This window comes from Bufo bufo, chromosome 9, assembly GCF_905171765.1.
Source record: "Bufo bufo chromosome 9, aBufBuf1.1, whole genome shotgun sequence".
In the NCBI taxonomy this organism is placed as follows: Eukaryota; Metazoa; Chordata; class Amphibia; order Anura; family Bufonidae; genus Bufo; species Bufo bufo.
Genome location: NC_053397.1, coordinates 172,564,608 through 172,583,837, shown reverse-complemented (window position 1 = coordinate 172,583,837; position 19,230 = coordinate 172,564,608). Strand labels below are relative to the sequence as shown.

The window sequence follows — 19,230 nt, the reverse complement described above, 5'->3', positions numbered from 1 at the left end:
TTTTTTATACAAAGTTGGCATTTGACCAAGATATTTATCTCACCCAGCATGGGTATATGTAAAATGACACCTCAAAACACATTCCCCAACTTCTACTGAATACGGAGATACCAGATGTGTGACACTTTTTTGCAGCCTAGGTGGGCAAAGGGGCCCATATTCCAAAGAGCACCTTTCGGATTTCACTCGTCATTTTTTACAGAATTTGATTTCAAACTCCTTACCACACATTTGGGCCCCTAGAATGCCAGGGCAGTATAACTACCCCACAAGTGACCCCATTTTGGAAAGAAGACACCCCAAGGTATTCCGTGAGGGGCATGGCAAGTTCCTAGAATTTTTTATTTTTTGTCACAAGTTAGTGGAATATGAGACTTTGTATGAAAAAAAAAAAAAAATCAGCATTTTCCACTAATTTGTGACAAAAAATAAAAAATTCTAGGAACTCGCCATGCCCCTCACGGAATACCTTGGGGTGTCTTCTTTCCAAAATGGGGTCACTTGTGGGGTAGTTATACTGCCCTGGCATTCTAGGGGCCCAAATATGTGATAAGGAGTTTGAAATCAAATTCTGTAAAAAATGACCTGTGAAATCCGAAAGGTGCTCTTTGGAATATGGGCCCCTTTGCCCACCTAGGCTGCAAAAAAGTGTCACACATCTGGTATCCCCGTACTCAAGAGAAGTTGGGGAATGTGTTTTGGGGTGTCATTTTACATATACCCATGCTGGGTGAGAGAAATATCTTGGTCAAATGCCAACTTTGTATAAAAAAATGGGAAAAGTTGTCTTTTGCCAAGATATTTCTCTCACCCAGCATGGGTATATATAAAATGACACCCCAAAACACATTCCCCAACACGTGACAAAAAATAAAAAGTTCTATGAACTCACTATGCCCATCAGCGAATACCTTAGGGTGTGTACTTTCAGAAATGGGGTCATTTGTGGGGTGTTTGTACTGTCTGGGCATTGTAGAACCTCAGGAAACATGACAGGTGCTCAGAAAGTCAGAGCTGCTTCAAAAAGCGGAAATTCACATTTTTGTACCATAGTTTGTAAACGCTATAACTTTTACCCAAACCATTTTTTTTTTACCCAAACATTTTTTTTTTATCAAAGACATGTAGAACTATAAATTTAGAGCAAAATTTCTATATGGATCTCGTTTTTACAACTGAAAGTGAAAAATGTCATTTTTTTTGCAAAAAAATCGTTAAATTTCGATTAATAACAAAAAAAGTAAAAATGTCAGCAGCAATGAAATACCACCAAATGAAAGCTCTATTAGTGAGAAGAAAAGGAGGTAAAATTCATTTGGGTGGTAAGTTGCATGACCGAGCAATAAACGGTGAAAGTAGTGTAGGTCAGAAGTGTAAAAAGTGGCCTGGTCTTTCAGGGTGTTTAAGCACTGGGGGCTGAGGTGGTTAATGTATACAAGCGGCTGGTTATGTTCTGACAGGTATGGGGGGACTATGAAGCCACCATTTGTGGGGTCCATATATGTGATGGCGTAGTGTACATGGGACTTTAGGGTATGTCTGTAATCTGCCACCTTATGTCACAGCTCCCCTGGACCAGACCTGTGACAGGTCCCAGCTTTGCACTTTAGGATTAACAGACCTCAATCTGACTCCTGGCAGGAGGGGCAGGCACCCCGCGGCAGCTGAAGGGTTACAGGCGTGGCAGACGAGCCTCCCGTGTGTGTAAACAGAGCCCTGTGTGAGGGTGTGCGCCGGGATCTCCTCCCATCCCCGACCCGTCCTATGGCGTGCGGGAGCCAGGCCCCTGGGAGGGTCCTCCAGAGCTACATTCCTCGGGTGCCCCTGCCCGGGCTGTAATAAGGAGGGGGCAGTCACACATGGCAGCAGGCTGGTGGCAGCTGCACTGAGACACACACACAGCTGGGAAGAGCAGCATGCAGCAGGAAGGCGCTGCCCCCGGCTCCCCCATAGCTCCGCTCCGAGGCTGACTCTGGAGGGAACGGCGCTGCTGCAATGAGGGGCAGCGACGGCAGCAACACCGGGAGGGGGCGGAGAGGTAAGGGTTAATGTGTACGTGCTGCTGGGCATGTCAACACGTGTGTGTGCGGCTACATGCTACACGTGTGTGCGGCTACATGCTACACGTGTGTGCGGCTGCCTTGTGGATGAGGGGTCCATATGCATCCTTCATTGCTTTCCTATTCTTGTCACTGACTCCTATAATCTATAGAAATACATGTATTATGTGTAGACATAGGAGTGTGTATATATACGTGTGTACACTTCTATACATTTGTCAGGCTGTGTGTTCCTCCATGTCCCGTGCCCTATATTCCCGCATCTCCTCCTGTGGAGTCGGTACAACAGGTTCCGCCGCTTCTCCTGTTGTTCCCGTACAGTCGCCGTGCCCTTTCAGTGGGGCCTGCAGAGACAGTATTACATGGCGCCCATACACTGCCCGCGGTTCTGACAGAGATGCTCCGGTCCGTGTAGACAGGACGGTGACTGGAGTGACGTGCGGCTCAGTCACTGTGTGAGGCGTTATTTGCATACAGATTCTGACGGGTGCGGGGCGGACCATGGGCCACGGGGGCGTCTGATACAGTTTTAGAGGCTACGTGTTGTCGGCCTGGATTGGATCCAGCTTGCACGCCCCCTGTGGTGGTAAACACCAGCGGCCCGGCCCCGCACACACTGCCTTTGTTTACTGACTCACAGCAGTTATGTACGAGTGTTTATTCCCGACAGACTGGATAAAGTTTATATAAAAAAAAAAAAAAAAAACACAACAAAGTAATTGCGCTGTATTCTCTATCCACAGCATGCTCAGTGTATGGGACTGTTTGCTGGAGACTGTATAAAGTTTGTAGGGGGGAAAAAAAATAGTATTTATATGCATTAGATCTCAGAAGACTGCATAAAGTGTTTTTTTTATTTTTTTTTAATGGTGGGGTCTGTGAACTGTGACCCCTGCATATACCGCCATTGAGTGATACTAGCATAAGAATCTCCGACTGAATCCAAATATGTTTAGGTGTAGATCATGTATAGGGTACACTGCCCCTTCCATCAGGGAAGAGACCCCTTGTACTACATCTCTTGGCAGTCACTGATGTGATGATTTGATTGTGGACTTGCCCTTTAAGGTGTCACGCATAAAGCCGACCCGTGTGCAGAGCCAGCGTCACGCTGAGACCCTTCAGATTCGTATCATGGAGCCATTGGCTCTCAGTGTGCTGCTATATTGTGCATCCAGACTACAGGGAGATCTTCCTCTAAAACCATTGCATCGAGAGAAGAATCCGCTAGGGGACATCTGAAGATAGTGCTGCTGTCGGCCATCTTTGGAATTCCTATAGATTTTGAAGAGACCATGGTTGACCACCCCTCTTCTTGTGTCTGATCAGTCCCAGTTGTCATTCCATTTATTATTTGCTCATTACCTATCCTTCTGGGACACTCCTATCTTCAGGATTCCGGTTTGACACCTGGCACCCATCTCCCCCCCCCCCCCCCCCCCCCATCAGCTGTTTGAAGAGGAGGTGGTGCTCCATGCGAGCGTCCTTCCTGATCATTACACTGACCGTCATCTTCTGTGGAGTGCCGGTGTAGTGTAATTACAAGTACTCGCTCCATTCAAGTGAGCTGAGCGAGTACTCGTCATTACACTGCACTTCTGAGACAGGCAGGAAGCAACACTTGCATGGAGCACCGCCTCCTCTTCTAATAACTGATCGGCGCCCCCGCCGATCAGATATCGCTGACCTATTTAGATAGGTCATCAATGTATATGGTTGCACAACCCCTTTAAAGGGTAACTAAACCTTTGCTGTAAACACGATGGCCCAGGCGCCCCGCTCAGAGCACTGCTTGGATTTTCGAGGTGTGGAGTACAGATCTGAGGGCATGCTATTGCCCCTCTGCCCCTGATCCCATGTATTTTCCAATACAATCTTGATCAGTCATGGTGAGGACGGCAGACCGCACCTGCGCTTAGTCATTTCCACTTCTGGGAATTCTGCCACATTGGGTGTTTTCATGTAATGCCTGTCTCTTATGTAATAATGCAAATTTCCTAGACAACTATATTTCTGTACCAGATCCTATACACTGCAGCATTATGTAGTATGTTAAAGGGGTTGTGCAGCAATTTATAGTGATGGCCTATCCTCAGGATAGGTAATCAATACCTGATCGGCTGGGGTCCCACAACCGACACCCCCGCCGATCAGCTGTTTGAATAGGAGGCGGCGCTCGATGCAAGCCTTGCTTCCTGTCCATCACACTGCACTTTGTCTCGTGTAATGCAGTGTAATGATGAGTAATTAGTAGTATTTGTAATTACACTACGCCGCCGATCCACAGGAGATGGCGGGCAGTGTAATGACCAGGAATCGGTACTCAAGTGGAGCGTCGCCTCCTCTTCAAACAGCCATTCAGCGGGAGTGGCGGTTGTCAGACCCCCACAACAAATATTTAGAGATTTATCAAAACTGGAGTAAGGGAAAACTGGCTTAGTGCCCTTAGCAACCAATCAGATTCTACCTTTGGACCAGTTTTGATAAATTTCCCCCGTTTATCTTTACAACTGGTAGAACTACCGAATCTCCATGGAAACGGTTGTTTTCTAGCGGTAGCTGCCATCTTGGTGAGTCTTCATTACTAGATATGTTTTGTATATTACGTCTGAGAATTGATCATCTTTTTCCTCTACGTTTCCCTTTGGCTATCCTGTTGTCATTCTAATGACCCCTGTAATCTCTTTAGAGCGGCATGTGTGATCCGCCTATAAATAGCTGTCCCAGGACACCAGGCACATGGCATTCCTAATATATACTGTAGTATGGAGCGACTGTCTGGGACGTAATACTGGGCGGTTTTTCTTGCCTCTACTAATAATATTTGGAGAGCTTTATCTCCTTACGCCATTTTTCTGGCAAAAAAAGTCATGAACACAATGTTTGCCGCTTTTTAAACACCATTGCAAAAAAAATGTTGTCAGTGAGGCTTCCACCCTCGGCAGTTTTTTGAAAGGTGCGTGTCCTTTGGACCTATCACATTTATCTTCTCTTACCCCAGTTTTCTGGTAAAAAAATAAATAAAAAATGCTGAAATTTACGGCAACTCCGAGCTGCTGTAGATTTCAGATTAGGAGCACAGACTGCCGGCCGATGCACTAAACATGATGAGGCCTGCGTCTTGCCATAAATTAGGCGCATCCTCCAGAGAATATCATAGACCGCTATAAAAAGCTGGTCTATGCTGAATCTGCCCCTAAGTTACTTGCTCTTTTCCTGCAGTCTCAGAGGATGCAACCAAAAAGGGGCGACACGCTGACCTATAGTTTGACAGAAGATCGTAAACACTGGAGCCATTGTGTGACAAGTCTGTGTGTAGCCCGCCAGTATTTGGTCAGTGTTTTTAATTAGTATTTGGGCCCATGCACAAGGCTGTAGTTTTGGTCCACATCTGATCTATGTTTTTTGCGGCTGTGATGCAGACCCGCTCATTTGAAACAGTCACAAAAGATGCGGTTATCCCATGACTAGTGTAAAAAACAAAAATCAGACATCATAAAGTACACAAATTACTAACAAAGCTAGAACCAGCCCTGTACATCACATGGATCCGGAGATCTCTCCATTCATTGCTCTGCTAGATTTCTGCTGGAGATCAGGGGGCGTGTCCATGTTCTCCGTATCACAGCTCAGGAGGCGTGTCCATGTTCTCCGTATCACAGCTCAGGAGGCGTGTCCATGTTCTCCCTATCACAGCTCAGGAGGCGTGTCCATGTTCTCCCTATCACAGCTCAGGAGGCGTGTCCATGTTCTCCCTATCACAGCTCAGGAGGTAGTTGAAGGATGAAACTGAGCATGTGCGGCCATCTCAGTGAGCAGGACAAAGAAATAAGAAAAGGACCAAACAGCAGGTGGTGCTATAGAGATACATTTTATTGAATATCTCAGTGGCTATGCTATATTTTTTCCATCTTATGGACTCAAGTCTACATGTATTGCTTCCGTAAGGACCAGTTTATATGGAGTTTTTTCAGCACTAATTTTGGAGCGTTTCTGCCTCAAAACAGCTCCCCCCATTCATTTCAGTGGAAAGCAACACTTGCTTTTATTTCCACATGGAAAAAAGAAACTTAGAACAAAGAAGCAACACGTCTTATCTTGGGGCGGGATCCACGCTGAATCTCCCTTTGAAATGAACAGGAAGCATTAAACGGATCCATGTGTGTCCGTGCATTTTCTGCATGGTTTTGGTGCAGATCGGTGCCAAAAACCATGAGCTGAAAATGCAGTTTTGTATTGAAGTGCACATCTATTGGTTAAAAAAAACTTGTGCGTGTTTTGTAGGCAGATTTAGAAAATCCGTTGTGTGAACATACCCTAAGGCACAGAGACTTCCCCAGTAATGCTATACACTACAAATGTTCCTCAGAGATTCCTATGGAACGTCTGTGTATCTGTATAGATTCAGGAAGACATGGAGGTATAGTATAGAGGGCCGAAGAGTGTCAGATATTCTACTGACGCCAGAGAAAGACGGAAAGATTGCAGCCATCAGGGAATTATTGGAGATTGTTGGACTGCGAACAGGCGTTCTTCATGCACAAGGTAAATGGGGTTGATGGTCACCTCATGGATCCCCGCTGCTGTCCTGATGCTTACCAGGCCCTCGCAGGGGATGGCTTCTCAGGCGAGCACTGTGTCTCCCAGGGATGAGCAGAGCCGGCCTTTCTGGGCATTTCCTGCACGAGGAGGAGCGTTGATTCTACCTCTGAGCTCTTTACAGAGGGTTTTGCCCCCAAAATGTTCCACTTGAGGTTCCTCTTTAAAGATTGCGAAGTTGGCACAGGTCATAAGATGCACAAATTTCTGCACAATGTGAAGACTTCTTGCAACAGTAGGAGTATAAAGGAAGTAGTTTTGGCACAGAAAGCTGAAGACACCCAGTTGTAAAGTAATGATGAAACAGATTTTCTAAGCAGTTCTGAGGATGAGCAACCAATAACCAGCGGTCATCCTGATGGGTCAGGCACCTGGAGAAGCTGCACATGGTCCCTGCAGCGGACATGTTTATGTAACGTCCCCCAGAGCAGGAAGGGATCGGTGATGTCCATGTAACCTGTTTGGAAAGCAGTTGCCTCAATGGGATGTGTCAAACTGCTGTACCCAACAAATAAAGGTGGCCAAACACTAGATAATGGTTGGCACAGCTATTGCTCTATATACCCGCAGGAAAGCATGTCTTTTCAATGGGGAGAGCTTTTCCTCACGTTTCTTTACTGATAATCTTATTCGTTTGCTGCACATAAAATCACTGCCGGCAGCAGATCGTGAGAGGGTATGGGGGTGAATGATCGCAGCAGTAATGGCTTAAAGGGGATGTACAGCCTTTTTAAAGTGATGTCCTAGCCTCGGGATAGGCCATCACTAGTTGATGGTCCGGGGTCCAGAACACTTATCCAATTAGCTGTTGGGTGTATCACCATCAAAATTGTAGTGGACAGCCCTGGTCACTGCAACGCTGCTGCCATTGACTTAGACCTCTTGCACACGGCCGTGTTTCCCCCATGGCCGTATTGCGGCCCGCATACGGCAGGTCTGCAATACATGGGGCACCAGCCGTGTGCATCCGCATTCACTTGAATGGGTCCAGAGATACGGAAGCACTACGGAGTGCTTTCGTGGGGTTCCGTTCCGTGCTTCCGTTCTGCAAAAAGATGGGACAAGTTCTATGCTTTTGCGGAACGGACGGATAGTGAACCCTATTCAAGTGAATGGGGCCATGATTCGCATGCAGCATCCCCGCGGTCAATGCCTGTGCATTGCGGACCGCAATTTGCGGTCGGCAGCACGGTCACGGCCAGCGAGGCCTTAAGTGGGAGCTGCACTGTAGTAGCACTCTCCCTCCACTACAGTGTTGATATGCTCTGTACCTCCAGCACCAAGTTTCGGTGATGGAGCTAGGCCAAATAGCTGAACAGCGAAGGTGCAAGGTGCCAGGTCCCCACCAGTCAGCCATTATATGCCATCACTTAAAAAAGGTTGGACAACCTTCTTTAATGCATCTGTCACCTCTGCTAACAATCAGGCAGTTATCAGGAGCGAATGGTTCATTCCTGATAATTGCCCGTGCTTCTGCCCGCATGGCCTTATCTATAGTGAGTATTTCCTACGCCATCTTCTCCAGGAAGTTGTCATTTATAAGTGCCCATACGTGCTATATTGGCTGATATCACATCGTCCATAATGATTAAATAAACAATCATCAGTTCGAATACTGGTCGCACCAGATCTTCATTTATTCCATTTAATGAGTTGATAGAAAGTAACATAAAGGGATAAAGTAACGAATAAACAGTAATAAATGCGAAAGAGCAGATGTCCTCATAGGTTTGTCTTCATACATCCAATCAGTCATTACTGCTCCCACGCAGCTTGTCATCCAGCTTTAGGCCTCATGCACGTGACCGTATCAGTTTTGCGGTGCGCAAAACATGGATCCCAGTCGCGTGCATGCCACCATTTTTTATTTTTTTTCCAAACTTCTGTAGAAATGTCCTATCCTCGTTCACAAAACGGACAAGAATAGGATATGTTCTTTCTTTTGTTCAGGGCCGCAGAATGGCCATGCGGATGCATACTGCACAGTCTGCTGTACGCATCTTCTGCGGCCCTATTGAAATGAATGGGTCCGCATCTGATCTGCAAAAAATGCGAATCATTTTGGATGGAAAAAAGTTGTGTGCATGAGGCCTTGTCAAGCTATAAAGTCTCGTGCACTGGGCAGAGCCATACTTGAAGGTCCTTTAAAGGGGTATTCTGGTTACATAGTTATCTCCTAACTATTGATCAGTGGGGGTCCTACTGGTGGGACCCCAACTGATCACAAGAACGGGAGCTCCATACTCCCTGCAGCCCCCTGAAATGAACAGAGCGGCTGATCGGGCATGTGCGTGGCTGCTCCATTCAGTTTTATGAGAGTTCCAGAGATGGCAGAGTGTAGCGCTCGGCTATCTCTGGAATTCTCATAGAAGTGAATAGAGCAGCAGAGTGCATGCCCGACTGACTCGACCGTTCATTGCAGGGGGTACGAGCCCCCCGGTTTTTGTGATTTGGTGGGGGACCGTCACTGATCTAATAGTTAGGTAGGGGATAACTTGATGTAACCGGAATACCCCTTTAAATGAATGCTTTTCCAGCAGAATGTCTCCATGTCAGACACGGCACATTTTCTATTTTGTGAGATGTGGTGATGTGAATGAGAGATGGCAGAACCTTTTAGCACTTTATACAGTAGGACATAACAAAACTTTTTTCTAGTTTTGAGTGAAGGCTGGCTTCACATAGTTTTTTTTTGCTGAAATTTTCTGCACTTTTGCATTCTTAGCGGCGTCTTCCAGTTTGGACTCTTCCGTGTCTCTTGTCACACATACTGGAGAAAATTCCCCTGTTTTTCCAGACTTTCAGGGAATTTACAGAGGTAACGGCTAGTTCAGTAGTGCTAGACAATGTCTCCATGTGGCACTGCCCTAAATGCCCTACAAGTCTGTTCATGGAGTCTCCATCAGTTGTTGTAGCCATGTTCTGGTTCATAACAAGAAGTCAATCCAGCAGACAGAAGAAACGTCTCCAGGTACTTGTGTCCACATTACAAATATAAAGTTTAGCTGAGCGTCTTGAATCCCCATTAAAAGGCCATATGCATCTCGGGCAAACATGGCCGTGATCCGAATAACCCTTGTATGCCTTGGCCAGCGTTTCGGAAACCTTTTGATCGGCTGTGGTACGTGGGTTCCATAACGCCCATAGAAGTGAATATAAGTTACAGAATGTTTGGCTAAGAGTACAATATCAATGACCTATCCTCTGGAAAGGTTATCCATATATGATCAGTAGCAGGTCTGACTCCAGACACCCCTGCCGATCATACAGTTCTGATCAAAAGTTTAAGACCACTTGAAAAATGGCAAAAAATCATATTTATCATGGCTGGATCTTAACAAGGTTCCAAGTAGAGCTTCAACATGAAACAAGAAGAAATGAGTGAGACAAAACATTTTTTTGAGCATTCAATTAATTGAAAATAACTATTAAACTGAAACGGGCTGTTTTTCAGCTGATCAAAAGTTTAGGACCACACCTCCAAAAAAAACTAAACCCCCCCCCCCTTTCCCAAAACAGAAATCCAACTTCCAAACATGAACTCAGTAATGAGTAGCTCAGCTGTTATTGTTGATCACTTCACAAATTTGTTTCGGCATGCTTGATGCAAGCGTTTCCATGAGGTGAGTGGGAACATTTCTCCAAGTGGTGAAGATGGATGCTCGAAGGCCATCTACTGTCTGGAACAGTTGTCCATTTTTGTAAACTTCCCTTGCCATCCATCCCCAAAGGTTTTCAATTGGATTTAGATCAGGGGAACACGCAGGATGTGCCAAAAGAGTGATGTTATTCTCCTGGAAGAAGTCCCTTGTCCTGCGGGCATTGTGTACTGTAGCGTCGTCCTGTTGAAAAACCCAGTCGTTACCACAAAGACGAGGGCCCTCAGTCATGAGGAATGCTCTCTGCCACATCTGGACATAGCCAGCGGCCGTTTAACGCCCCTGCACTTCTTGAAGCTCCATTGTTCCACTGAAGGAAAAAGCACCCCAGACCATTATGGTGCCCCCTCCCCTGTGGCGCGTAGAAAACATCTCAGGTGGGATCTGCTTGTCATGCCAGTAACGTTGGAAACCATCAGGACCATCAAGGTTAAATTTTTTTCTCATCAGAGAATAAAACTTTCTTCCACCTTTGAATGACCCATGTTTGGTGCTCTCTTGCAAAGTCCAAACGAGTGGCGTTCAAGGAGACTAGGTCTTTAAAGAGGTTTTTTGTTTTTGAAGCCCTTCAGTCTCAGATGCCGTCTGATGGTTATGGGGCTGCAGTCAGCACCAGTAAGGGCCTTAATTTGGGTCGAGGATCGTCCAGTGTCTTGACGGACAGCCAATTGGATCCTCCGACTCAGTGCTGATGAAATTTTTTTGGGGTCTTTTACTTGACTTTTTTGTTCCATAACCCTCAGGATCATTTAAGAAATTCCAAATGACTGTCTTACTGCGTCCCACCTCAGCAGCGATGGCGCGCTGTGAGAGACCCTGCTTATGCAGTTCAACAACCCGACCACGTTCAAAAAGGGAGAGTTTTTTTGCTTTTGCCATCACAACGTGTGACTACCTGACAGAAAATGACAATGAATCCACATCTTTGCACAGATTTGGCCTTTTAAAGGCATGTGGTCCTAAAATTTGGATCAGCTGAAAAACAGCCTGTTTTTGATCAGGACTATATGTGAAAGAGGTCTGAGAGCTGCGGGCTCTTCACAGCTTACCAAGAATAGCACCACACATTGTATATGGCTGTTTTTGGTATTCCAGCTCTAGCCCACTCAAATGGGATTGAGCTACAAATAAGCCATATGACGAATGTACGGTGACATCGCTGGCCTAGGAAGAGGTCCCTGCACTCCCTGGAGGGCCGCAGCCTCTTCAAACAGCTGATTGGCAGGGGTGCTGGGAGTCAGTCCCCCAACTATCTGATATATTAAAGGGGTTCTGCAATTTGTTTAAACTGATGATCTATCCCCTGGATAGATAATCAGCATCTGTTCGACTGGGGTCCGACACCGGGGACTCCCGCCAATCAGCTGTTTGAGAAGGCGGTCTAGCGCAGTCCAAGTGACGTCACAACTAGTATCAACTGGCCTGGGCGCGGCTAAGCTCCATTTAAGTGAATAGAGCTTAGCCCCACCCAGGCCAGTGATACTAGTCGTGACGTCACTGGGCCAGCGGTAAACAGTGAGAAGGCCGCGGCGCTGCTGCCTTCTCAAACAGCTGATCGGCGGGGGTCCTCGGTGTCGGACCTCCGCCGATCAGATGCTGATGATCTATCCAGAGGATAGATCATCAGTTTAAACAAACTGCAGAACCCCTTTAATGACCTATCCTGAGCATAGGTCAACAGTTATTGCAAGAAAACCCCTTTTAAGGGCCCTTTTACACTGGCTGATTGTCACCTGACGAATGAGCAAATGCCTATTTGTCGGGTGACTGCGTTTTTCTCATGTGAAACATTGCAGTGTGTGAACAGGGCATGTGCTGCTGACAAATGAAGATTGTATTACTGATCTTTCGTCCCCATACTAATATAATTGACACGTGCAGAGAGCGATGGTTGACGTGTTGTCATCATTGATCGCGCTGGCAGCATATCTGCCTGGTAAAAGAACCCTAATGGTGCATTTAGACGTGCTGAGTGAGCAGGCGATTATCGGGAAGGCGCTGTTCCATCCTGATAAGTGCCTCCTTGTAGGTGGAGGTTAAGAGCTGCATTTACCTCCACTGTATGAGGGCGAGTGATGGCTACACAGCACGATCTGCTGCCTAGAAACGATTTATTGTAGTGCATGAAAGATCAGTTCACCTGATTGACAAGCGTTTTGCCCGTTCATTATGTGATTGGCAGCACATTTACATGGGCAGATTAACGGGAACTAGCTTTTGTAATTAATTTCCGACAATTGTGTAAATTTGCCTTAAGACCCCATTCGCACAGCCGTATGTTTGGTCCGCACCAGATCCAACTTTTTTGCGGATCCGTTGTGGACCCATTCATTTTAATGGGGCTGCAAAAGATCCAGACAGCAAGTGTGCTGTCCCCATCCACACATCCGTTCCGTTTATACTTCTCCTTCGTGGTGGATCCACTTCTGAAAAAAAAATAAAAATCTGCCTCAAAACCTCCTCCAAAAAATAATGTGTGGCCGCACCCAAAGAGTTAAAAAGATAGGTCATCTTTTAGCTGAATATTTCATTGTCACATGAAGACTATTTCAGTAAAGTCTCCACGTGGCCCTACCCTGGTGTGCAATAGCTTTGTTTTTGGGTTTGTATTGTTTTACTCTCCTCTTTTGATGAGCTCATGATATGACGTAACAGTCCTCGCAGAACAAGAATAGGAGTCCCATAAACGCATTAGATTTTAGGCTGGATCTCCTGGTGATCTATGTATGGAAGGTGTGCCTGCTCGCAATTAGCAGAGTACAGTGCATGACTCTGAGCAGCTTATCCTTTTTCTCATTCTTGGCCCCCTTTTTACTCACTGAAAATGTATCTTTATTTTATTGTACCAGTTTGCACTAGCGGAGTACACAATATTCATTTATTTTTGACTCCTCAGATTGGTGGTGACGATCAGCAGCTGAAGCCCATTGTTAATGGTCATAAGTGGACTTTGATCCCAATTTTAGGATAAATTTGATTCGACCGCAAACCCAAATTTCTTCTTGCTTCACGGTAGTGAATTGATTTTTAACCTGAAATTGTGTAAACAAAAAATAAAGTACTTGCCTGATCCATTCACTCGCGATGGGCCGGCCGCCTGGCGTTTCAGCTTTCCGTTTGTGAGATCTGTTCAGGGCTCTCACAAGCGGTCCAAAACGGATCAGTTTTGCCCTAATGCATTCTGAATGGAAATGGATCCGCTCAGAATGCATCAGTTCAGTCTCCATTCCGCTTTGGAGGTGGACACCAAATCGCTGCTGTCTTTGTCTGACACTGAGCCAAAATGAACGGCATCATGTACGGATCAGTTCAGAACAGATCCGTTTAACATAGCCAAGACGGATCCGTCTTGAACACCATTGAAAGTCAATGGAGGACGGATCCGTTTTCTATTGTGCCCGATTGTGTCAGTGAAAACGGATTCGTCCCCATTGACTTACATTGTGTGCCAGGACGGATCCGTTTTCACTGACACAATCGGGCACAATAGAAAACGGATCCGTCCTCCATTGACTTTCAATGGTGTTCAAGATGGATCCGTCTTAGCTATGTTAAACGGATCTGTTCTGAACGGATCCGTACATGATAGATCCGCACAAAACGCGAGTGTGAAAGTAGCCTTCCTTGAAGATCTCGGCCGAAATCCCATGCACGTATGAAGTCCTAACCGGACCATCCGTTGCGAGCAAATGGATCAGCTTTATTATTATTAATAATAATAATAATATTAATAATATTATTATTATTTTATTTTACACTGTATTCTTATCAGATCCACAATCCGCTATGAACTCCGCATCTGAGGGGTGGGGTACAATGACGGGGAGCGGTGCAATCGCTGCTCCCTGTCATTGCACCCACTACATACAAAGAAATGTGCTTCGTGACAAAGTAATTCACCGCAAAGCGGATTTCTTTGTAAAATTTGAAGCAGCTGAATCGAATCTTACAAAACTTTTCTCATCTCTGTTCATGATGTATTATGTTTGGCCTGAATTTTTTAATTCAAGATGGTTTCATGATATAACTATCGTTATGTGGCATACACTTTTCGAGCAGATTGTTATGAAATTGACCCTTGGGGATAAGTGCCTATATGGCAGCCTCTGACACCCCAGCTCCACAATTATGTGTAAGAAAAGTGCATTACAAATGGTTGTTGTTGTTGTTGTTGTTGTTGTTGTTCCCACAAGTATCTGATAAATTCTAATCATTATGTTGCTCTGTTTTGAGACATTTAGACCTGAAATGGACAAAACTGACCACAGATCATTCCACTCAGGAATTCTCGTTTCTTTGCTTGTGGTTATCAAAAACGGACAGACTTGCTTAGTGCGGAGAACCTCTCATAAGGAAGGGGCTTGAAGGGGTTTTGTCTCACTTCAGCAAGTGCCATTTATCATGTAGAGAAAGTTAAGGCACTTACTAATGTATAGCGATTGTCCATGTTTCCTCCTTTGCTGGCTGGATTCATTTTTTTTCATCACATTATATACTGCTTGTTTCCATGGTTACGACCCCCCTGCAATCCAGTAGGGGTGGTCGTGCTTGCACAGTATAGGAAAAAGTGCTGACCTCTCCGGTGGGAACATGGGAGCGCACATAGGCTGGTGCTTTTTTCTGCAGTGTGCAAGCACGACCACCACTGCTGGATTTCAGGGTGGTCGTAACTATGGAAAGGAGCTATTATGTGATGGGGAAAAATGAATCCAGCCAGCAAAGGAAGCAATATGGACAATCACAATACATTAGTAAGTGCCTTGTATTAACGTTCTCTACATGATAAATGCTATTTGCTGAAGTGAGACAACCCCTTTAAAGGGTGCCTAATTTGTCCCTATGACACTGGCTGACCTGTTAGGCTCCATTCACACGTCCGCAATGTGTTTTGCGGATACACGGAGCCGCGGATCCGCAAAACACGGAAAGCGGCAATGTGCGTTCCGCATTTTGCGGACCGCACATTGCGGACCGCACATTGCCGGCACTAATAGAATATGCCTGTTCTTGTCCGCAATTGCGGACAAGAATAGGACATGTTCTATTTTTGTCCGCAATTGCGGACAAGAATAGGACATGTTCTATTTTTTTGTGGAACGTAAGTGCGGACCCGGAAGTGCGGATCCGCAATTCCGTGTCCGGGCAGCACATCATGCTGCCCCATAGGAATGAATGGGTCCGTAATTCCGTTCCGCCAAATGCATAACGAAATTGCGGACATGTGAATGGAGCCTTACATGTGCACTTAGCAGCTGAAGACATCTGTGTTGGTCCCATGTTCATATGTGCCCGCATTGCTGCGAAAAATGAAGCTTTAATATATGCAACAGGTCATCCAGTGTCATAGGTACAAATCTTCTGAGAGATGCCCAAAATGACTATATATCTATGATGATGAGGATGGTGGAAGGACACATTGCACGTGCCCCAAGCTTCAGGACTCTAGCAGCGCAGAGTTAATATCCTGGTTGAGAGGTGGAGACAAATGTGTGGCAATGAAGAAGCCTACAGATTTGGGGATGAGTCATTTACAGAAGAACAGGAGTTTGGTTGACCTACGTGCAGTCTCTATGGAAACTGTCTCCGAGCCTAGCATTCTTTAGGCCCTTAAAGCAACAGGTACATGTTGTTTTTCCTCTCCTGTTTGGTTCCTTTAACCTCCTAACAAACATGAATGTGACCAAACTACTCATGGTAATGAAGCTGGTCACACAATAAAGAAGGAAGTAACATGAAGTTCTTCAGTGACGGCAGATCACACAGGCCGTTCTGAAGCCATGTAGATAGAAGAGCATACCAAGCTCTCTGTAAAGAGACCAGTCTACAAAGAGTATTTATATTGGATAGTCCATCAATACTGTGAAGCTGGAGTACCTCTTAAAGTTGCCTGGAGATGGGGCTTTCGCACTTTTCCGAATATCTTGTCATCTTGCAGACCAATCCTTCAGCCTGCTCCTTCTTATGTAGGTTTCTGGGCATTGCGTTGCATGGGAACCAGTACAAAAACAACTGCCCACTGTGGCCTGTAGGTGTAGAAGATGTGGCTGGACCCACGGTGATTGAGCACGCAAAAGTTCGACTGACAGCTATTGAGTGTTTATGGCAGCCTTAAAGGGGTTGTCTGACCTGAGACATTGGTGGCACATCTCTAGGACGAAGGTCCCAAAGTGAACAAGAGCACACTGCTCATGCGAGGCCACCCTCTATTCACTTCTGTGGAAGTGCCGAAAATTGTCAAACTTCACGCTTAGATATCTTCGGAAATAATTAGAGGGCGTAATGTGCAAGCGCGCACCACCACCACTCCATTCATTTCTATGGACCTGTCAGAAATAGCAGAGTCAGCGCTCCCTTAGAAATGAATGGAGGGCGGCCGCTCATGAGCAGTGTGCTCTTGTTCACTTTGGGAGCTCTGTTCTAACGATGGGTGCATGCCTCACAGGGGTAGATTGGCCATAGACCCTACAGGGAAATTTCCTGGTGGGCCGATGCCCCAGGGGGCCACCCAAGTCCTCCTCTCTGCCGCTGACTGGGTGCATAATGAGCTCTCAACAGTAATTAACGCTGTGAGAATCAGGTACTCATGTACCCAGCCACATGCCCTTCTGAATTTAACTGCTGCTGTGGCCCACATCTCACTTCCTAAGCCCCCTGCTCCATAGACACCTGGAGGAGGACAGAAGATGGTAGCTATTCATGGCCACCACAGAGGGCCAGCTTTTGGGACAGTATATTGTGCTACACTGTGGTGTTTGGTTCTGCTGGGATGGTATTTTGCACTATGGTATTGTTGACCCCGCCTACTTATGTTGCCCCGCCTTCAGTTAATTTGGGCGTGCCTACAAAATGGGGCCACTTTTAGTTTTTATTTCCAGGGCCACTTAAAGTTTCCAGTCCGCCCCTGGGGCCTCACCTCTCACCTGCACCTATCTGACATTGGTGGCATATCCTGGTGATATGCCACCAATGTCTCAGGTGGAACAACCCCTTTAAAAATGCCTCCACATTCTGATTTGCAACCTCCTCCTCCTCCTCCCTGCTGCTATCTCTAACACAGAGAAGGGAAGAAAAGAGAGCTGACGCAGAGAGTATGACTATGCTGTTTGATCCATGTCCGAAGCAGCAGGACAGTTAATTATGCAAAGTTCTTGCACAGACTCTAACCGCAGCAAAATGTTTGGACATTTTTGAAGAAGACTATTTAGAAAAATAAAGGGGTTCTACAGTTCTTTTAAATGGATGATCTATCCTTCTGGATAGATTATCAGCATCTGATTGGCAGGGGTCAGACACCCGTGACCCCCGCCTATCAGCTGTTTGAGAGGGCAGCGGCGCTCCAGCCTTCTCACTGTTTACCGCAGGCACAGTGACGTCACGACTAGTATCACTGGCCTGGTCGGGGCTAAGCTCCGTTTACTCGACTAGAGCTTAACCGCGCCCAGGCCAGTGATCCTAGTCGTGAGGTCACTGGGCCTGCAGTAAACAGCGTGAAGGCGGCAGTGCTACTGCCAGTGCCGCTGCCTTCTCAAACAGCTGATCGGCGGGGGTCCCAGGTGTCGGACCCCGCCAATCAGATGCTGATGATCTTAATGACTGCTTAACCATGAGATTGACCTCTGTAGGGGCAGGAACACAGAGTTTAAAAGGCCACTACCCACTCTCGCCCCCAGTGTTTTTCTGTCCCTTTGGGGCACCTCACGGAGAGACCTCCTGTGGGAGGTGAAGATTTTTTGTTTTTACCTGTGTTGGGCTGGTTTCACACGGGCGTTGCGGGAAAATGTGCGGGTGCGTTACGGGTGCATTACGGGTGCAAAACATTGTAATGCGTTTTGCACTCGCGTGAGAAAAATCGCGCATGTTTGGTACCCAAACCCGAACTTCTTCACAGAAGTTCGGGCTTGGGATCGGTGTTCTGTAGATTGCTATTATTTTCCCTTATAACATGGTTATAAGGGAAAATAATAGCATTCTGAATACAGAATGGTAAAAGATCATGTGATGACCGGAGTGACGTCACCACAGATCCTTTACCCAGGTCCTAAAGAAAGGACACAGAAGGACATGCCGGGCCGCGGTCAAGTGGATTAAGGTGAGTTAAATTAATTTTATTTATTTTTTAACCCCTCCAGCGCTATCTTACTATGCATTCTGTATTCAGAATGCTATTTTCCCTTATAACAATGTTATAAGGGGAAATAATAATGATTGGGTCTCCATCCCGATCGTCTCCTAGCAACCCTGCGTGAAAATCGCACTGCATCCGCACTTGCTTGCGGATGCTTGCGATTTTCGCGCAACCCCATTCACTTCTATGGGGCCTGCGTTGCGTGAAAAACGCAGAATATAGAGCATGCTGCGATTTTCACGCAACGCACAAGTGATGCATGAAAATCACCGCTCATGTGAACGGCCCCATAGAAATGAATGGGTCGGTATTCAGTGCGGGTGCAATGCGTTCAACTCACGCATCGCATCCGCACGGAATACTCGCCCGTGTGAAAGGGGCCTTAGGCTTTCCCTCTGCCCTTCTTCAGGTTTATTCTAAAGCTGAGGCAGAGGAGGACATATGGGAGTAGATCTCGTCCCTGTAAATCTGGGGCCTGTTATCACTCCTCATGCGCAGGGTCCTCCTTCCCTCTTTCGGTGAAGCTGACCGCACAAATACAGGACACTCTGCACGCCGACCTCAGCGCGAAGCCGCAGCGCTGTAACCTGTTCCTGGCCTGTGGGGGGCGGAGCTTGGAACCCACGTGTGTGTGTGCGCGCGCGCTCTGGCGTCAGACGCGACGCCAGCATGTAAAAAGCAGCAGATTCAAACAGCAAACCGCTACCTCCAGTGTGGTGTTTCCTTCTCCATAGGATGTCAGCCCCTGATACCCCTGCAGGCCAGGTGGATCCTACAGACCCCCCCC

The 19,230-nt window shown here is 46.5% G+C and overlaps 1 protein-coding gene across 1 annotated transcript in view; it reads left to right on the top strand.

Annotated features, from left to right (window-relative positions):
• The first annotated feature begins 1,823 nt into the window (after window positions 1–1,823).
• LOC120978761 (6-phosphofructo-2-kinase/fructose-2,6-bisphosphatase 4-like) overlaps window positions 1,824–19,230 on the top strand; it is an 82,478-nt gene continuing 65,071 nt past the window's right edge. The window contains exon 1 of the mRNA XM_040407091.1: window positions 1,824–2,038. Within this exon, the coding sequence (XP_040263025.1) occupies window positions 1,996–2,038 (43 nt within the window). The 5' untranslated portion in view covers window positions 1,824–1,995. The remainder of the gene's footprint in view (window positions 2,039–19,230) is intronic.